This window comes from Fundulus heteroclitus, chromosome 12, assembly GCF_011125445.2.
Source record: "Fundulus heteroclitus isolate FHET01 chromosome 12, MU-UCD_Fhet_4.1, whole genome shotgun sequence".
Lineage (NCBI taxonomy): Eukaryota > Metazoa > Chordata > Actinopteri > Cyprinodontiformes > Fundulidae > Fundulus > Fundulus heteroclitus.
The window spans coordinates 2899828-2918533 of NC_046372.1; the positions used below are offsets into that span (position 1 = coordinate 2899828).

Here is an 18706-nt window from a genome sequence, read left to right on the forward strand (position 1 = left end):
CACATACCAAGCATAGTTGGCAGTGGAAGCCAGGTAATCTATCTGTGCATAGTTAAACTTTGTTCTCTTCTGACATTTTCTTTGTATTCATTGTTACGGCCCCTGGCCTGGTTAGTTTACTGCGGAGGTCGCACTCTCAAGAAGCCGCTTACAGGTAAAGGCGACAGCTATAGACGTGGATGTGATGCTTATTTAGTTTAGTTTTAGTTTTCTGTAAATGGTAAATGGCTTGTACTTGTATAGTGCTTTATCTAGTCCAGTGACCCCCAAACACTTTACACTACAGTCAGTCATTCACACATTCACACCCTGACGGTGGTGAGCTATGTTAGTAGCCACAGCTGCCCTGGGGCAGACTGACAGAGGCGAGGCCGCCATACATCTCCACCACAGGACCCTCTGACCACCACAAGCAGGCAATTTGGGTTAAGTGTCTTGCTCATGGACATAACGACTGAGACTGTTGGATCTAACCGGCAACCTTCCAATTGCAGGACAAACTCCCTAACTCCTGCACCACTGTTGCTCCTGTATGTTGTTTTTAAAAAGCAACTGAAGACGCTGCTATTCAAGCAGGCTTTCAATTAGACGTGTAGTCTATTTATGGTTTTGTTTGTATGTTTCCATCTTGTTTTACAATGTTGTTTATGTATTGCATTGTATACAGTTTTTTTTTGTATTTGTATTTTATCATGAAGCACTTTGTGATTTTTTTTTTCAGTGAAAAGTGCTATATAAATAAATTTTACTTACTTACTAAAGACCTTTTAGAATTCAATGTTAATATATCATTTCAAACTCCTAATCAATTATCCTTAAAAAACAAAACAAATTCTAAATAAATTATTTCTATATTAAACCATTAATTTTGTTTCCTTCTGTCAAGACCAGGGATGTAGTGATCATGCGGCAGTAGCAGGTTGCCGACCCCTGGCCTGGATGATCAGTTTAAATAGGCAGCGCTTGCAGCATTATCTCACATTTTGAGGTTTTATCGAAAGCTTGAACTTTAGCCTAGAAGACCAACAGACTCATTAATGTAAACATGATTAATAAATAATTTTACTTTCGGTGACATGTCACTGGAGTGGCAAACGAATTTTTCTGTTATAACTGTGGCCTAATAAATTGTCAAATTTTGGCTACAAAAGTGACACTGGAAACGGAACATTGAAAGGTTGCTTATTTCAAAATCTAGACAGTCGGGCACCTTAATACTGCCAGTTGTTTCACGCTTATTATTAGAAAAAGCAGCCATTTCCTTTAGGTTGATCCCTCGCCTACTGTTGAAAATGTTTGATCGTTTTTGCCAACCGTTTTACACAAAAATTAACCACAAACTGTTCAGTTCTTCTTCTACTGATAATGGTTTTTGCAGGAGCCATCTGGCAGCTCAGATGCACCGCTACCATGCCCCCCCCCCCCCCCCCCCCCACCCCCCAACAAGTCAGTTGGTCAAATTGCTGCTCCACTTCCAATCCATCAGTATGGTTTGTGGGTTGATCAAATTCACCCACCACCCCATTTGGCCAGTGAGGGGTGTTAATTTAGCCCATTACAAATCATAGTTTAATGTCAATTACACAACCACGAGCACTCTTTTCACGGATGGCTTCTGGCAAGACGATGGGGATGAGTGTGCTGGGGTTCTGAAGCCAAAGGAGAAAGGCCTTTAACTTGGCAGCAGCGATGTACCCGTCACAGACTGGGCTGTCCTCTGAGCAACAACAGGTCTGTAGGTGTTTCTATAACATCAAACATGCATTCAGTCTCTTAAATTATGTTTATTGACTTATTTTTACTACAACCTTTTATAGGTTTGTCAATGCGGTAGAACAAACTAATACAAGAGTGGAATCAGAGAACAAATAATCTAGGACAGTGGACATAGATTTTAACCTGTACAGCAAACAGCTGGGGGCTCGCTTGCGTAGCTCTATTAATTTACCCTGTTATGTGTGACGGGATTTCACATCTAAAGCAATGTTGTGCATTGCATAAATAATTTGTAGTGTTAGAAGTTTGACTGGAATCTGACCTTGTTGCAGGCAAATGGCACGTTGGCAATGAAAAAGACCTTTATCATGACAATACTGTGAGCTAAAATATTTTTTTTTCCTTCAAACGATGAAGCGCTGTGCTGGTCAGTTCTGAGTCAGGTGAAGGGAGAGCTAGAGACAAGGGTGGACTGACACTAAGGGAAGCAGAACTTTGTCAAGACTAACAAGAATTGGTCAAACCGGACTGACCAAAGCATTCTTTGATGTTCCACCAAGCCTGTTGTTTTTGTTTTGCCTTCACGCTCCTGCTCTAGAGACCACAAAGCAGCTTACTGAATGAGATTACTTGGCATGGTGCTGAATTCCTAGGAGAGGAACCCTGCCAGTGCCAACTTTCACTTGGCATAGCAGTGGCAGAATGAGACCGGGTCACATAGGTTTTTCACAGATTTTCCCGTCCACCGACCTGAGGAGCGGGATGTTCAGAACAGCAGGGCCAAGGATCTAGTTTGGTTCGTTGAAAGGTGACACAACCCGACAAAAGCCGAGAGTTTATCTGCTGTTGTTTTTGGGTGTCAGTTCTTGCCAGACCTGAATACCCCTTTCTGCACGCCTCCAAACTTTAGCCTTAAGACAGATGTTTACAGGACCAAATAATGTTTGCAAACCTTGAGTTTACCTTTCAGGGAAGGAGACTTTGTTTTATAAAGGCAAATTGTTCATTAGCTAGCAGTACTCTGAATGTTCATGCTGAAATCCTTTCAGGATTTCTCCTTAAGTAGTTAGTGTTACCATTGTTTTAGGGTCTGCTTTCGTTTCTTGATTTATTTAGTAATTGAAATACGTTATTGAGACTCCTTATGTGAGAGTTATTGAGTTTAATAAGACTGGATCTTATGTAATCACAGTTGAAGCATATGCATTTGGTGCTCACTGAATAGTCCAAAGAATTACCCTTGAGATAGATGAGATATATTTTATTGAGACTGGTAAGATTTTAATACATGGACATCATTAATTACCAGCCTATCAGATGCTGTAGTCAGCGATCAACTGTTTCATGAGATATTATCACTCTCTACATATTTTATTCTATTGTTATAATGCAATGACAGGAGAGGCTGCAGTCAGCTACAGAAACATTAAGAAGAGCCACTTATCATAAAGTCACTTACCCAAATTCAGTGATTAATAAAATTCCAGCTGGTGAAGAAACTAACTTTTTATCCAATAAAAGCAAATATTTAGATTATTATTTTCCAAAGCTGTTTTGCCACAATTTTCAATAAGCTCTTTTTTTGGAACATTATTATTATTATTGTTATTTTACCATGAGCAGTCCAGGTAATAACTCTGCTGCTGGAAAAGAGTCACGGATCTTGTGTCTCAGTGCAGACTGTGTTCAGGCTAAGCGTCCCAAGCCACTTCTGACAGCGCTCTGAAGAAAACTGTCCTCAGGGGATCTTGTTGCATCTATACCTGTATTTAGCTTTTCCTGGAAATGGTGAGACCACTCAGGATGCATGTTAGTGCCAGGTGTGAACGGAGCCTTTCCTCTGACTGTTACCCCGGACCAAATGGAACGCATTGATTTTCCTGTTTTAATATTCTAAGCGTTATGTATTCATTTGTTCATCCCAATAATACATTCAGCCTGTTGGGGAGATCTTGCTCATGTGGGTGCTCCCACCTGACAGAGTTAGCAGAGCCAGAGGTGCTAAAGGAGAGTTTGGGGCGCATTGTAATGACGAATGGCAAAGAAATGAGTTTGGAAAATGTGCATCTATCACTACTGATTGCCTCCACATTATTTTCTGGTATCGCACAGCCCCAGTTCAGAACATGCATTACCTGAAGATTACTATATAGTGAGATAGGAAAGCTAAACTATTTGACAAAGGATGCATTATGTTACATAAATATTGTCCTTTTGTCCCCCAAAGCCAATGTCGGGGACAGAACTACAGCGCTTTGTAGTGACGGCTATTAAACTTTTGCTCTTTTTGTCACAACCACACATATCAATGTACTGTTCTACTGCATTTATCTATTGATGGTTTTTGAAGGGAGATATTTTTTGTAAAATCATGCCGATGCACTTTTAAAGCACAATGTATTGGATTAAACATGATATTTTCTGATATGAGGTTATACCCCAGCAAAGGGATGGATGGATGGATGGATGGATGGATGGATGGATGGATATCCACTACCTCTTAGTTTGAAGGATGATTTAGTCTATTGCAATTTTATTATTCAGATATTGAAGAATTGTCCACGCTGTGCTTTATATGCTGAACAAAAATATATACGTTTTGCTTGTTACTCTCTCCAAAATAAATGACGTTTTCACTGTTGCAGTATTATTCCGACATTACTACCAAAATGTGTGGAGGAGCTGGTTTCGTACTATTAGGGTTTGGAGCAACTGATGACCTCAACCTTCAGTCTGAGCGCTGCAGTAAGCCAAAGCTAATCACTCCCTAAGATTGACCCAGCTGAATGTTTTTCAAATGAATCCAGCGTAGCTGAGTATAAAGACCCATGAGTCAGACTGCGCTCTCTTTTTGTCTATCACAGCACATTGCCGCTGAATTAAAACTCACCGCTCAGTTGCTGCAGTGGGGTGTTAATCTTCTCTTTTGTTTGGTTGTTTCTGTGTGCGTTGGATTAGATACACCGCCAGAGCTGCAACGTCGAAACTTTTGGGACAGTGATAAGTTGCACGGTGCCGTTCCTCATTTGGCTGAGGAGAGTCGAGCGCGCCATATTACTTGGTAAAACCTGATGTCTCCTCGGTTTGTCTCCTTGTGATGCATCTCAGGGGAGGTATGGAGTCTGCCAGCAATTACAGGCACAGGATTACACTTCCACCCCCTGGGAAGCATCCCTCTACTGCTTCTAACGTGCTTCTCATTTCCCCCCCTGTACTTACACAGTGCATATTCTGCCGTCCTTTCAGTCTTTGCTGTCTGCGACGAAAACTATTACTGTAAATGGTCTTTCCTAGAAATCCTTGCGAAATGACTGTCTATGCAGTCATTTAAATCTATTTAATGGCTATAACTCGATGAATGACGTGGGTGTTTCTGTGTGGCGTTTGGACATATTACATCCTGTCAGAGTCGAAATGCAAGTTATTTTTCTACACTGGTGATCATGCAGTCGTTGTTTAGCAGCGTCTGTAGCTCAGAAAGGTCCAGTGTTTATCAAGTGATAGCAGGGTGCCCGGCTTTAACTGGTTACCTCAGCCCATGTGAACAAGACGCCCTGGGCAAAACCCTGCAAGAATCAGGTGTTTCACCATTGGAGGATAGAAGCATTAGGGCACTGGTGGCAGTCACCAGTGTTTAAATGCATGTTTCTTACAAGAAAAGTCCTTGGTTGAATATATGTGTGTCTGCTTCATTGGGTAAATTGTGCTTGTAAAACACTTTGGCATGTATTCACTGAAGGATTCTGCCTTTTGCAGGTGGAAAAAGTAGTAGTTCAGAGTTTGCATATCTACGTAATTTAAAAAGAAAACCTCACATTTCTCACCCTGAGTCTACAAAGAGCTTGTTCACTTCTAAATGAGTAATTTTTAATGCAACAGAGCAAGTTAGTCGGTCATGCTGGATCTGATGGGGCTGTTAGGGCTGGTGTATCATTAGCATTGTGTGCTTTGTAAATCATATGCTGAAATGAAGCAGAGATCAGTCCCAGGTGATGTACAAAACGGGAGCTAATGGCAGTCGTGAAATTAATGCTAGTGGATCAGGGCCCTTAAGTGGTTAACTGGAGCTTAGGACAGTGGTAGACTTCGTCCAACATTTTTTATTTTATTTTTTTGATACAAAATTGATTCTCTAGAGAGCCAAGGCATTTGAGGCAAATATAATTTTCATGTTAAGCTAACTCCAGAGAACATAGAGGCTCTTTTTGTTGCTAAAGCTATGCATTGTGACTACAGTAAACACTAGCTAGGAGCAAAGGGAAATGCCAGACATTTGTCTGTCCTTAAAATTAGGGATGGTAGTGAGTTTAGATACACTTTTAAAACCAAATGGGCAGTAGCCTACATCTCTCCCATGTGCCTGTGTGCTCTTCGTCCTTCTCTTTCTGCCAACAGGGTGACATGCTGTCAGAGAGGGGCCTTGCTCCACTGATCTGACAGCCTGTCTTCTGGGACTAGCAAAGAGACAAACCCTGACAGTGACATAGCAGACTGCTCTGCAGCCAATTACATGTTCCTGCTCCCTCTTCTCCTGCTTATTACCTGGATTCAGAAATGTTCGAGTAAGAGTGCAGGTGACTAATAAGGAAGGAGCAAAAGATTTAATACACTGTTAAGTTGCAGAATGGGTGCTTTTATGCTCTGAAATTGTACCTGTTGCAGTCTGCTGCTAAAATAGATTGATTTATAATTGATCTTACATATTTTACAACTATGAAAATACAGCAGATTGTTTTACCTTATGAAAGTGGTTATAAATATTGATATTCTGTACTTGTATTATATCCTGATGGTTTTCATAAATTATTAACCAGATTGCAAAGTAAAAGGGCTATCTAAACAGCATTGATTGGGCCAGCTTTAAACCATATGCACATCTATTCCTTTGCCACAAGCTTTCTAAACAAGCGGGGAGGATCAGCAAACAAGGGGCTTCATGGAGTTTGTAATTACTGAATAAAATGTGATTAGATTTAAGCTTGTGATTTTGAGCAAACATTTAGAAAGAAGGTTTTGGGGAGCTGGTCTTAAGACCATTATGGGCTGTTAACATTATTCATTTATTACAAACAACACAAACATTTCAGCATTTTTATCAGCGTTGTAGAACTGTTGTTTTATAGCTGATTTGAGCTAGTCAGGAAGAATATCCACACATGATCAAAATGATCTTAATTATTATTGACCTATAATTGTTAATTGCAGCAGGCTTGTGGGGAGCAGGGACTTGTACCTGTACTTGTTGGCTCTAATACTCTTGCAGCTTACAGGGTGCAACAATACATCCAGTTCACAGTGTGGTAGATGGGGAATATGGCTGCTGTAATGCAGTTTGCAGGATAGTCCAAATTGCTTCATTGACAAATTCACTTCAGTAGCTCTTGGTTGATTTCAGAATAGCTTTTAAAACTCTTTTTACCATACACATCTGACTTCTTTACTATCTCTGACCCGATCTGGTCTCTCGGATCAGAAGATGAAGGCCTATTGGTTGTTCCGTGAATGACGTTAAGGTCTGGGAAGGGTGCTCTCAGTCACTATGCTGCTGCACCCTGAAACAACTGTGTCTGAGGTTGCCTTTAATTGTGTTTTATACTTTGTGTGGATCCGTATGGCTATTATATACATATACATGCTTATCTAGGTTTATGCATGCTATATTACATACTGCTCGTTTTATGTGGATGTGGTGGCCTAGTGGTTAGAGCTGAGAAATGTTGCAAGTACCCGGTTTGATCTCTGCAGACTGCCACTATGGGTCCCTAAGCAGGACACTTGGCTCCAGATTGCTCCCCGGGCGCCACTCAGTGTAGGCAGCCCTGTGCTCCCTGAGGGATGGGTTAAAAGCAGAGACAAAATTTTCCCTTTGTGGGACTATACAGGGAAATCTTTTTTCATGTTTTTATGTCTAAAACATACAGGTTACAAGTCAATGTGACGGGATGCACACACCAGCTGATAACAGGAAAGTGGCTTGCTCATGTGTTTCCATTGAGTGTTCTTGGAGGGGTTGGGCTGTGCGGGCAGGGGGGAGGTAATGTAACCTTGAGGCATGGCTAGTGTGTTAATGGGCTTCTGTCCTTGTCTTTCGACATTGACTTTGGTATGAAATCCATCCATCTGCTGCTGTGAACAAATGGCTTGGAAATGAGACATAGCCTTAAGATAAATTAACTACCATAAACAGACAAGTTAGTTATTCAAAGTTTGTTTTAAAGCTGATATAAAAATTTTCTACGAAGGGGAATATACTGCTGATGTTTAAAGATTTTTAAATGTCCTTCCTCTTTAATAGACAGGCTAGTCAGGTGGTGCTTGGCATTTTGTCGATGCTATTATAGATCCAGCTAAGTGAACTAAGAGAGTATTGCAGAAATAGTATTTCTGACATAATTTTAAAAAGCTTTATGTACTGAGTCTTTTTTTTAGAGGAGTTAGTAGCCAGTTCCTCAAAACCTTATTTATGTGGAAACTAAAGTCGTCTTAAGGCTGACAATCTATAAGCAAAAGCTGCTGTTGAGCAGATTTGCTTTGGTACACATGACCTTTTATTTATGAAAGGAAGTACTCCTCATTACAATGTGGAGCCAAAAGAAAATGTAATTTAAAGGGGGAGTAAGCAAATGTTCATTATTTTAGATAGAAACAACAAATAAATTGTGATGTGAAGAACTAAAGGTAATATTTCAGATGGACTATGGTCTGATGTCACACCACATCTCTCTGTGTTGTTCTCCACTCTCTTGTTTACATAGCCGGGCCGGCCGCACGTGATCATGCAGGTATGTGCATGTGAACAGCTGCCACTCAGGGCTTAGCCCCTCCCTGCCCAAAAATGCCACCGTCAGAGCAGCATGTTGGAGCAACATGGCGGAGAGCACTCCCAGTAGATCAAAATGCCCAAAGCACCTCAACGAATTCCTTTTGATAAAGAGAAGCAAGAACTTCACTCTGAGTCTCCCTCCATGCAAACGAGCTCTTCGCCCTATCACCAATCTACCGATCACCCTACCTCTCATGTTTGGTTTTACTGACCCAGCTAACAGAACTCATTTCAGGATTGTGTATCTGAAATCTCCTTCTGCTCCATATCTCATCACCATAGGGGAAGATTGGAGACAGTCTGGTAAATTTAACGCCTTGCTTTCCTACTCAGACCTTTCTTGACTAAACAGATCAGAGAGACATCTGTACAGAACCAGTAAGAGTATTTTATCAAATTTTGAATGTCTCATTTATGCAATCAGATTGTATTAAGGGGGAGATAATTGTTTTCTTGTGGAAGGGAATTCTTGACCCCGCTAACTGGCCAACAAACCTGCAGCCGTTCTGCCGTAGTCATGCTTCTCTGATTAAAGGCTGATTCTGTTAGCCTCTCCGGCATTCTCAGATCATCTCTTTTGCTGCCCGCCGTCCTTTCTTGCGCTTGAATCGGATCACGTCCCCAGCAGACAACTCCTTGATGTATTCGGCCTTCTTTTATCTCTCCCACTACTTTTACGTCAGTGACTATATTGCAGTTCTGTGTGATGTGATTCTTCGTCATCTCTTGGCCTGCGAGGTGGATTCGTGGTCTCCTTTTCAAATCCAGGTTGGCTTCTGTTGTTGATGGAGAGCTGCTGCGCCGATCCTCGGCCGGATTGTTTATTCATTTGTATTTTCTCTTGTGGCCTGGTCGTTGTGTGTCTCTGAAAGTCTGTTTGACAGCTTAGGGCACCACAGGGTTTAGTTTAGTGTGCTTGCGCTGCTTGTTAGTCAATGAACTCGGGTTACCTTTGGCTGAAAATGGATGCCCAGGAATGCAAACATGGTGAGATATTTTTCTGCTCCCTTCTCTCTGTGGTACAGTTTTTCTTTGTGAATCAGCAAGAGTTGGACTTCGTGGGCAGATGTGTATCATCAAAGCTAAACAGATAAGCCTAAGGTTAGATTAACAAACAAAACAGGGTATTACTAACATCGTTAGGATTTATCACAAATTCATTTCTGCATAAAATTCTACACCATGTCACTGGGTAGTTGTTAAGAATGTTTTTAATTGATCCATAAAGCAAAAGAAGCATACATGCAATAATTGTTGATTATTATTTTATTAATTATGCTGTCTACTGATAACGACAAGATAAATGCTGTCAAACTCATGCAATACCTTCCCAATGGTTTTACACCCTTTGAACTTTTTCACGTTTTCTCATGTTAAAACCATCGACTCAAATGCCTTTAGGCATTTAGGTGTGTGGTTTTAGGTTATAGAGCAGAAAATATTACTCTAATAACTAATATATCTCTTCCCTGAACAGCATTTAGTAGTAGAGGTAACAGCCTTTATAGATGTAAGTACCTTGGATTCAGCTGTGCAGCTGAGTAGAAAATGTATAATTTTTTTTTACTGTGTAAATATGGATCTGGTCCATGCAAACAAATTCAGTTGCAGCCCTGGTCAGTGTTTGTGTTTTTAGGGATTTTGCATCATCGCTGGTAATAAACTGCAGTCGGCCGGGTAGATTGCTACAGGTTCTGCCTTGTTGTTGCTCTGAATGTCAGCGTCAGTCTGGGTCCACCGTTAACATTTACCTTGTTTTTATTATTAGGTACATTAGCAGCTAATCCCTTTACAACTGAGCAGAGGCATAATGCAGGGGAGCGTGCTGGCTATTCTGCCTCTCCCGCATTTGGTACCTGATGGAGATGCCTGTCGTTGCCGGACATTTTCTGCATTAATTCGTACCCACAAAAGGCCTAAGCAGTACAGTTGGTGTCTGGTGGGGAAAACCCCAACTGATGTGTAAACGTAACGAGGCTATTAGTAAGTTTTTATATTTAAAGAGCCAACGTTGGTGCGTGGCGTCCAACATTTTTACTCATTCGATGCAGGAGCATCACTAAACTTGTCAAATTCCTCTCAAACACCAGAGTGTCTGTCTCTGCTAGGGTTTTTGTTGTGCTAGACCAGCCTTCTTGATTAAGGAGGGTTGCAATCTCCTTCTCCTGACTTACTTGCCGTGTCACCAGAGTATTAAACGTTTGGCAGCAGCTCGCTCTTTTGATTCAATCATTATTGTTCAGATGAGGCTCTGCAGGGGACGGGCTGAGCGCCTGTGTGTCTGAAGCGCTGCTTTGTGAAGCCGTGCTTCCGTTTGGGGAAATCAAAATATCCCAGGGGGTTTTGATTTCGATGCCTGTGAGTATCTTTGAAGAATTCATTTGTTTAATTAATGATTATGTTGAAATAAAGATTATTTTGATAACACTAGTTAAGAATGTTTGTGTTTGCATGAGTTGCACCATGTTCTTTCTATTTGCCCATGATGGATTAACCAGGGCTCTATGAGATGTTCAACGCTTGGGATGTATGTTTACAGCCTAACCCCGCTTTAAACTTTACCAGAACTTTATCCCTGACCTGTCAGCTGTGATCCGCGGTCTTTATGAGGCTGGCTGTTCACCATGTTCTCTTACCAACCTCTGAGGCTGTCTCTGAACAGCTGATTTATACTGAGGTGAAATTACACCCAGTTCCACTCATTACTAATTAGGGAACTTCTCAAGACACGTCTTTGAACCCGGATTTTGCTTTTCGGTTTCCCTATTTTAGAAAGATTGAAAATCATGGAGTATTTTCCTCCACACTTTAGTAAAGCAGTATTTTGTGTTTATGTTTAATATAAAATCTATACGTTTTCATTGCAAGTTTGGTTAAATCCAAAGGAAAAAATAAATCTGTATATTTCTTAATTGAACAGTCTTTTTAATTGTAATTATGCAGTTTCAAAATACACAACCCAGTTTTTAAACTGGCAATAAATTCAGATAAACATTACAAACTCATAAGATTTATGTTTAAAACCCCTATAAACTCAGCACACAGTTCCCTTTAGAACAGAGGCATGTTAAGGATCACAAGTTAGCAGCACTTTCACAACTAGCAATGTATACACTGCTACAAAACCTGTTTGCTCTGCTGTTTAAGGGTGCAAATAGGTTTGAATACAAGCTTAAAACAATACCGATGAAGTTTAAACTACTAGTTTCAATCTCTTCTCCATTTTCTAAAAAATGTTTAAGTAATGGTGATTATGTAATGTACTGCCTGACAAGGGACACATCTATTGTCTGTTTTATTAGAGGTGTAAAATCTGTCTTTATAATTTTATTGTCATTTTCTGTTCCTCAATAAAATATTGAAGTAGATTTATTACCAATGTGATGTGACGAAATGTGAAAGAGCAGCTCTCTTTGTATTGCTCACATATTGTTTAAAAGTGTATTAACGTTCAGTACGACGCCATTGAATGCTGCGTTTACTATTGTGCCCACATTTCAGGTTAACTACAGTCTGCGGGTGTTGAGAAATATATACATTTGTTTATTATCCAGTTTAATTGTGTGAATGTGCACATTGTGCTGGGTTCTTTCATTTTTGCTGAGGGACAGTATAATAAAGCTGCTGCTCAAATTTGAAGCCAGTCCAGTCATGTGGACCTGCAGCTAGCCCGCTGGCACAGTTGCCACCAGTTGTATACTTGTATGTTTAAAGAAAGTGTTGCTGTAATGCAGCATCTCACGGTGGCTAACAGTCTCATAACAGACCTTTGGCATACTCTACATGCCACTGTGTAGAGGACTGCAGATTAGCACTTTGCAGATTATGAAGGGTCAGCAATGGGTATTACAGGCTTTGTTTCCTCATTCAATCCCTTTAATTTTTCTATCATGGGAATATATATCGAGGGACGAGTTCCTTTATGTCAGGCATGTGTGACTGATTTACAATCCTCGGTTTTGAAAAGCTCTGATTGGCCCCAACCAATTCAAATTGCAATTCTTTTGGTTCTGTTTCAAGAACTAGGATAAACGCAATGTGAATAATAATCTTCCTGGCCTTGTTTCCATGAATGGCCAATAACTTTTTATATGAGGGGCAGAGCCAATATCATACCACATGTGAAAAAGAGCAGATGTAGGGAATTTAAAACAAAATCCTTACAAAAGTTAACATTTTAAACTGTCTTTAGCATCTGAATTGCACAATAAGCAAGGCTAGCATTTTTTTTTAATGTGTCCTGTTTGGCAGTGTGGCAGTAAGAAATGTTGTCTTAAAGCCAAAAAGAGCCCAACAGATTTTACTTGCACAAGTGAAGCCTTACTGCTTTCGCCGTAGTGCTCCGCTTGATTTACATATGCAAGAAGCTTTATTAGATTTTATTCTGGGAATGTTTCATGTTCAATAGACACAAAAACGGGAAGGTAGAAGGAAAAAAAAGAAGACAAAAGAGGAGACAGCATGCTAAAAGGGAGAAAAGATGAAAAAAGGAGAGAGTAAGATAACATCCTCGTATACACACACTCACAGTGTGAACACATGACACTTGATTATGGTATCCTACCAAATATTGCATCAAAGCAATCCTAGAATTGGCTTTGTAAAGTATCTAGTGGTGGCAAATATTGTAAACTGGTGCTATATAAATAAACAGAATTGAGCTGGACTGAAGTCCCCAAATGGTCATCCTCAAGCCAGGTATGAATTAAATCTTTATGACAGATGGCTTCTTTATGTAACCACACACACTGGATGTGGATTGACTAAATTTGCAAAAGTTCAAAATGGTAAAGCAGATAAACGACCAGTGCCTTAATGAACTGTAGAGATGCTTTTGAAGGAGATACAGTTTCCTTTTAAATATCTTTTTATACTTTTTTTTTTGTGCTTTATCTGAGTTCTGAGTTTTCAAACATCTCACTGAAACTGAAAATGTGGAGATCATTGAAAGATTCAAATTTAGTTAAAATGATCGTTGAAGGCTCCCAGCAATTTTGTCATTGTGTGTATAATAGAGTTTAACTGGAGCTCTGTTGTTGTGTTCTGTTGAGCCTAAGGCAGTCTGTCCTATTTAACATAATAGGCACATTTTGCATTGTTGGATGGCCTGTGTGTATTGTTTAAAAAAAGATTATGGCTTACTGTATCTTTGTCATTTGACACTACCGCTATTTTCCTTCTCAAATGTCTCCAATAACCTTTTGTGTCAGATCACGGATAGTGAGCATTACTCACCGCTGAAAAACTTGCTATTTGTTTATGCATCTACAAGTCGAGTTAATGCATCTCTAATGGGATGTGTCACTTCTAAATGAGGTGCGCATGTTTAGCAATGCTGTGTGGATGCTCCTTAGAAAAACCCTTCTGGATAAAAACCGAAAACATATTATTTTATCTGTGTTTAGCCTTTTTTTTTTAATGCAGCTCCTCCCTTCCAGATGACTCGGGTGATGAGGAACCCACATCGCAGTCGGACCGCAGCGAGATCCAGGGTACCCTGAAGATACTTGTCAGCAAGCTTGACGACCTCAGCACTTGCAATGACCTGATCGCCAAGCATGGAGCCGCCCTGCAGCGTTCCCTCAGTGAACTGGAAGGACTGAAGGTCCCATTGGAGGGAGGCGAAAAGATCAAGGCGGTTAACGAGCGAGCCACCCTATTCCGCATCACTTCCAATGCTATGATCAATGTAAGTACTCCAGGCACAGCGGCTAAAAGATGCACCAGCTGTACGCGTTCAGTGGTCTGTGTCCTGCATGCTGCAGCATGATCGTGGTGAGAGGAATAGCAGCCATCTATGATGTCTTGGACAGGAAGTGATGAGAGATTAGTTGGCCACACAGAGCCACCCTGCTGCTCTCTGCATGTTTAGACAGGCCCATTTACACCCCATCAGATCAGGTTTAGGCTGTTAACACACAACCACGTCCATTTGCCCCTTTTATTTAACTGGTTGTGTGCAACTGTACCGTCTGTCCGAGTTATACATGTTGACTGTTTTTTCAAGATACGCAAAAGTACTTCAACATGCTTATTCAGTATTTTAAGACCCTGGGTGTTACCTCAGTTTTGTTAGCGGCGGGCGAGAATTCAGGTAGGGGGCTGAGGTCCCAAAGAAGCAACACTAAATATGATATTCAGCAAGGGTGACAAAAATAGCTCTGGCCCCCCAACGCTTCTAAAACTATCGACACCAGCTTGTGGAGAAATCTCAGAACCTGCTGGACCAAACGGACTGTACCGAGTGGAAGCGGGAACGAATACAAGGTTTGTTAGTTTTTTTCCTGCTTCTCTATGCAGGTTTGATCTTAGGATTTTATTAATAGCTGTGTTGCTATCATTTATGTCTGACATGTTGCAGCTAGTTATATGAGCTACATATGTTTATTTGCTGCGGTAGGTTTGTTACATTTGCAATCGGATCAAACGGTGATTTATAATAATTAGAAGTCAAAGTCAATTTTACATTGTTTAGATACAGAGCCTTTCAAGTTCAGATGTTGTCTTGCTACAAACATAAACCTCAAGTTTGTGACTGAAAATCTCACACAGTTTTGATAGTGGTTTCTAAATAGTTTCATAAATAAAAATATGAAAACGGGGGTACAATTTTAATTTAGCTTTACTCTTTTTTTAGCCAAAATAAACGCGTAATCCGATCTTTACACTGGTACCGTTCAGTAGAATCCAGTGCAAACAATAGCTTTCAGAGACTCTTCTTGTAAATAAATCTCTGTATAATTCCCAGGTCAACAGAAACCAAAAGACCACTATTTGGTCCTTGCAAAACACTGTGGGCTAGACAAGACAACAATGCACATAACCCTTAAAATTCCATCACCAAGGTGAAACATAGTGGTGGCAGTATCATGCCACCACTATGTTTATTCATTAACTTCTGTATCTGCACAATAGCATTGACAGCTGGAACGTCTTTGCATAAAACAGATTTTTTTGCCAAAATGCTCTCACCCATATTTATTGACATCAAGGGTGCGGTGTGTGGGATCAATTGATTGATTCATGTGTTGAACACGAAGGGTTTTTATGGAACCGCTGCCTTGCTCCCAAGGACATCCTGATTACAGAAGCAGAAAATAGCTTGCAGAGGTGACTTATTCCAGTGGAGTCTTATTTTCTGCAGCGCTGCTTTCTATGATGTAGTAGACATCAATTATGATTAGGTGATAGTTGCTCCATATCGCATTGGAGATTCAAATTGTTAGATTACCGGTATATGCTTCCATCTCTGGGTAGATTGACAGCATTACTGATGTTGGGTATCACCTTTTCATTTTGTATTTATTTTTTGACACATATTGAAATGGAAATCTAAAAAAAATGAAAATACAGATTTTATAACAAATAATCTGTTTGAAGACAATGCAAGAAATAAAGCACAACTATGGGGGCGTTAATCCAAAGCAAAGTGACACAAAGATAACTGAATCACGGTTGACTGATTTTAACAGCATCTCTACTCCAAGTATATTACAGTTATTTTTACGCTGGGTTGTTAAATAATATTTATCTATCCATACACTACCAGTCAAAAGTTTGGATTCACCTCTTTATTTTTATTACTACCTCTGGGAACTCCTTCAAGACAGATGGAAAACCATTTCAGATGACCAATCTCATGAAGCTCATTGAGAGAAGGCCAAGAGGGACCAAAGCTGTAATCAAAAGGGGAGTGGGGACGCTATTCCATTCACTTGTGCGTTTTATAAGCTCAGATATACCAGACGGATGTTTTGATTTAATTCACAATTTTGTGTTTGATGCATAATTTTATATATTTTTGAGTCATAGTTTTGATGTTTTCACCATGTATCTACAATGCAGAAAGTCATACAAATAGGGAAAAGCCATTGAATGTCAAAGGTGTGTCCAAACGTTTGACAGATAGTGCATTTATGTATTTTCTTGTTTACAGAACCTTTTACCCAGCAGTTGTAAGTTGAGCACTTTTTTTGTTGTACATGGTAAAAAAAATCCAATAAAGCATAAAAAATGTCCTATAGGGTTGTTGAGCCTAACAACCGCGTTTGGTTTCATTATATAAACTAAAGACATTTTGTTTTTTATCCCACGGCAGCCTGGGGAGGATTTAATTTAGTTCATTCAACCTTGACCGAACTTCTCACATGTGCCATGTGTGGCTCTAGTGACAGATCGCCCACTTGGTGCATGTATGGATTTCAGATCCTGCCTGTTTGGGGTTATTATAGTTCAGTTATATGAAAGGTTAACTCCGTTTGTTTCGTGTCCGTTCAGTGTAAGTACACGGTTTCTGGTCAAATAAGAATAAGTTCTGCCAATTTACCAGAACATAGGTTCAGTTCATTCTTTATTTGATGATTTGGTTAGATTTTACTGGCCGATTTAATCCGACAATGATTATTATTATCAGCAACTTATCCCGCATCACCCAGCAGTGTGTCACGTCGCGCTGATCCTCCATTCCTCAACACACCACAAGTCACATGCAGTCTGCGATTGTACTGAGGATTCAGCATTAAAAAAGTGGAACTTTCATCCGTCTTAAAGTGTGCTTTTAGTTTCATATCGTGGTCCAGCCTGAGGAAGCTGATTTATACGTCACACATCCTGACATTTATAGTCAATCTCAGCCATGATCTTTAAGCAGCTGATGCAAGACTGCTGAAGGTAAGAGGCTCATTATAGTTTCCCTGAGGAAAGCGCATAATCCATCTCATCTGTCTTGTTTGTGAGCTGAAATATTTTATGATTCCTATTTATTATGTTCAGGAAAATTACAACTTCTGTTTTAAGACATTTCACAACAAGACCATTGCCTTGTCATTTTAAAAGGTCTGTGCCGTTACAGTCTGAAATTAAAATGTTAGAACAAGGTAAATCAAATGCACTAATCTGTAATTATTAATAACATGTGCAAGCATCACTAAAATAAATTATTTATTATATTATTTAACGTTATATGTTAAAAACCAAATAGTAGGTGAGTTGTTTTACGTCTAGTGTTCCTAACAACCTTTAAACCTACAAAACGTCCATAACTATATAGTTTTTGGTTTTGTTTTTATTTACAAAACATTATAACACAAGTAGTCTGATTGGCAGTCTCTTTCAGATATGTTTAGTTAAACAAAATTGCTGCCAAAATGTCCTTCTTTGAGGTTAAAATAAAATGGGAATACTGGCAAACCTGAAGAGCGTTCTGCATCAGAGTTAGGCTCTTTAATTCAGACACGTATAAATGTCAGTAACATGTGTAAACTTTCCTATACTTAAAATTAACATAAATTTAGGAATCATAAAGTGTTTCAATACAAACTGAAATGTTATAACGTGAAAATACATGTGTTTTTTTTTACAGCTGTAGACATGATGAGTCGCTCAGCATCGCTTAAGATTTAAAATTGGTTTTATTCCATATATCTTAGTGCTTCACCAATATTTTGATTGTGAGAATTTGCAGATGTGCACTATTCAATTACATTTTATTCATATAGCGCCAGTTCACTACTCATTTAATCTCAAGGCACTTTACAAAGTCAGGTCAATGAAATCACCCAGACAGATTGGTCAAAATGTTCCCTATCCCTATCTGCTGGGTTCCCTAAGAAACCCAGCAGATTGCTTCGAGTCTTTGACAAGCAGCAATTTTACAAATGTATATTAGAACGATATTTTTATTTACTGACTGTCTCTTTCTCAGCTCTAAGAACGTTAAACTGTTCATGGTTTACTATTAAACCGTGTTCCCTGGCATCCAGGGGAACTAATAAATGTCTGAAAATTAATATATAGGCAGGTATTTTTCAAAACATGAAATATGTTTTTTTTTTTTTTTAATTGTTCTTGCCGGTGGTACTTATTTCTGTACTTCATCTACGTGGCTAAGCTTAAACAATAGCAACTTCCCAGGATCTGCGATAAAAAATGAGACATCTGTGGAATTGACCATAAACCAAATGGAATCATGTGATGTGACATTCAGCTCGGTAAACATGTTTTACAAGTCTGCATGAAAACGCAGAGGTAAAATGCAACGCAGCAGTTTTGGATTATTATCCCACACCTCTGTCCTCCCACTGAAACCTCGGTGTCCGTCACGTGACGTGGTTCATAGTATGAGACGTGTCATTCAGGTTCAATGACCTTTGAGCTCAGTATGAGGAA

General features: G+C 39.7%; 1 protein-coding gene across 4 annotated transcripts in view; it reads left to right on the plus strand.

Annotated features, from left to right (window-relative positions):
- si:ch211-106a19.1 (PH_OSBP_ORP4 and Oxysterol_BP domain-containing protein) overlaps nucleotides 1-18706 on the plus strand; it is a 63688-nt gene that overhangs the window by 26730 nt on the left and 18252 nt on the right. For 3 of the 4 annotated variants that reach the window (XM_036143702.1, XM_012863539.3, XM_036143703.1), the window contains one exon: nucleotides 13978-14228. In XM_036143702.1, coding sequence (XP_035999595.1) covers nucleotides 13978-14228 — 251 coding nt within the window. Of the gene's footprint in view, nucleotides 1-13977; nucleotides 14229-14698; nucleotides 14807-18706 lie in introns of those variants that run through there. The other variant, XM_036143704.1, reaches the window with a different exon arrangement.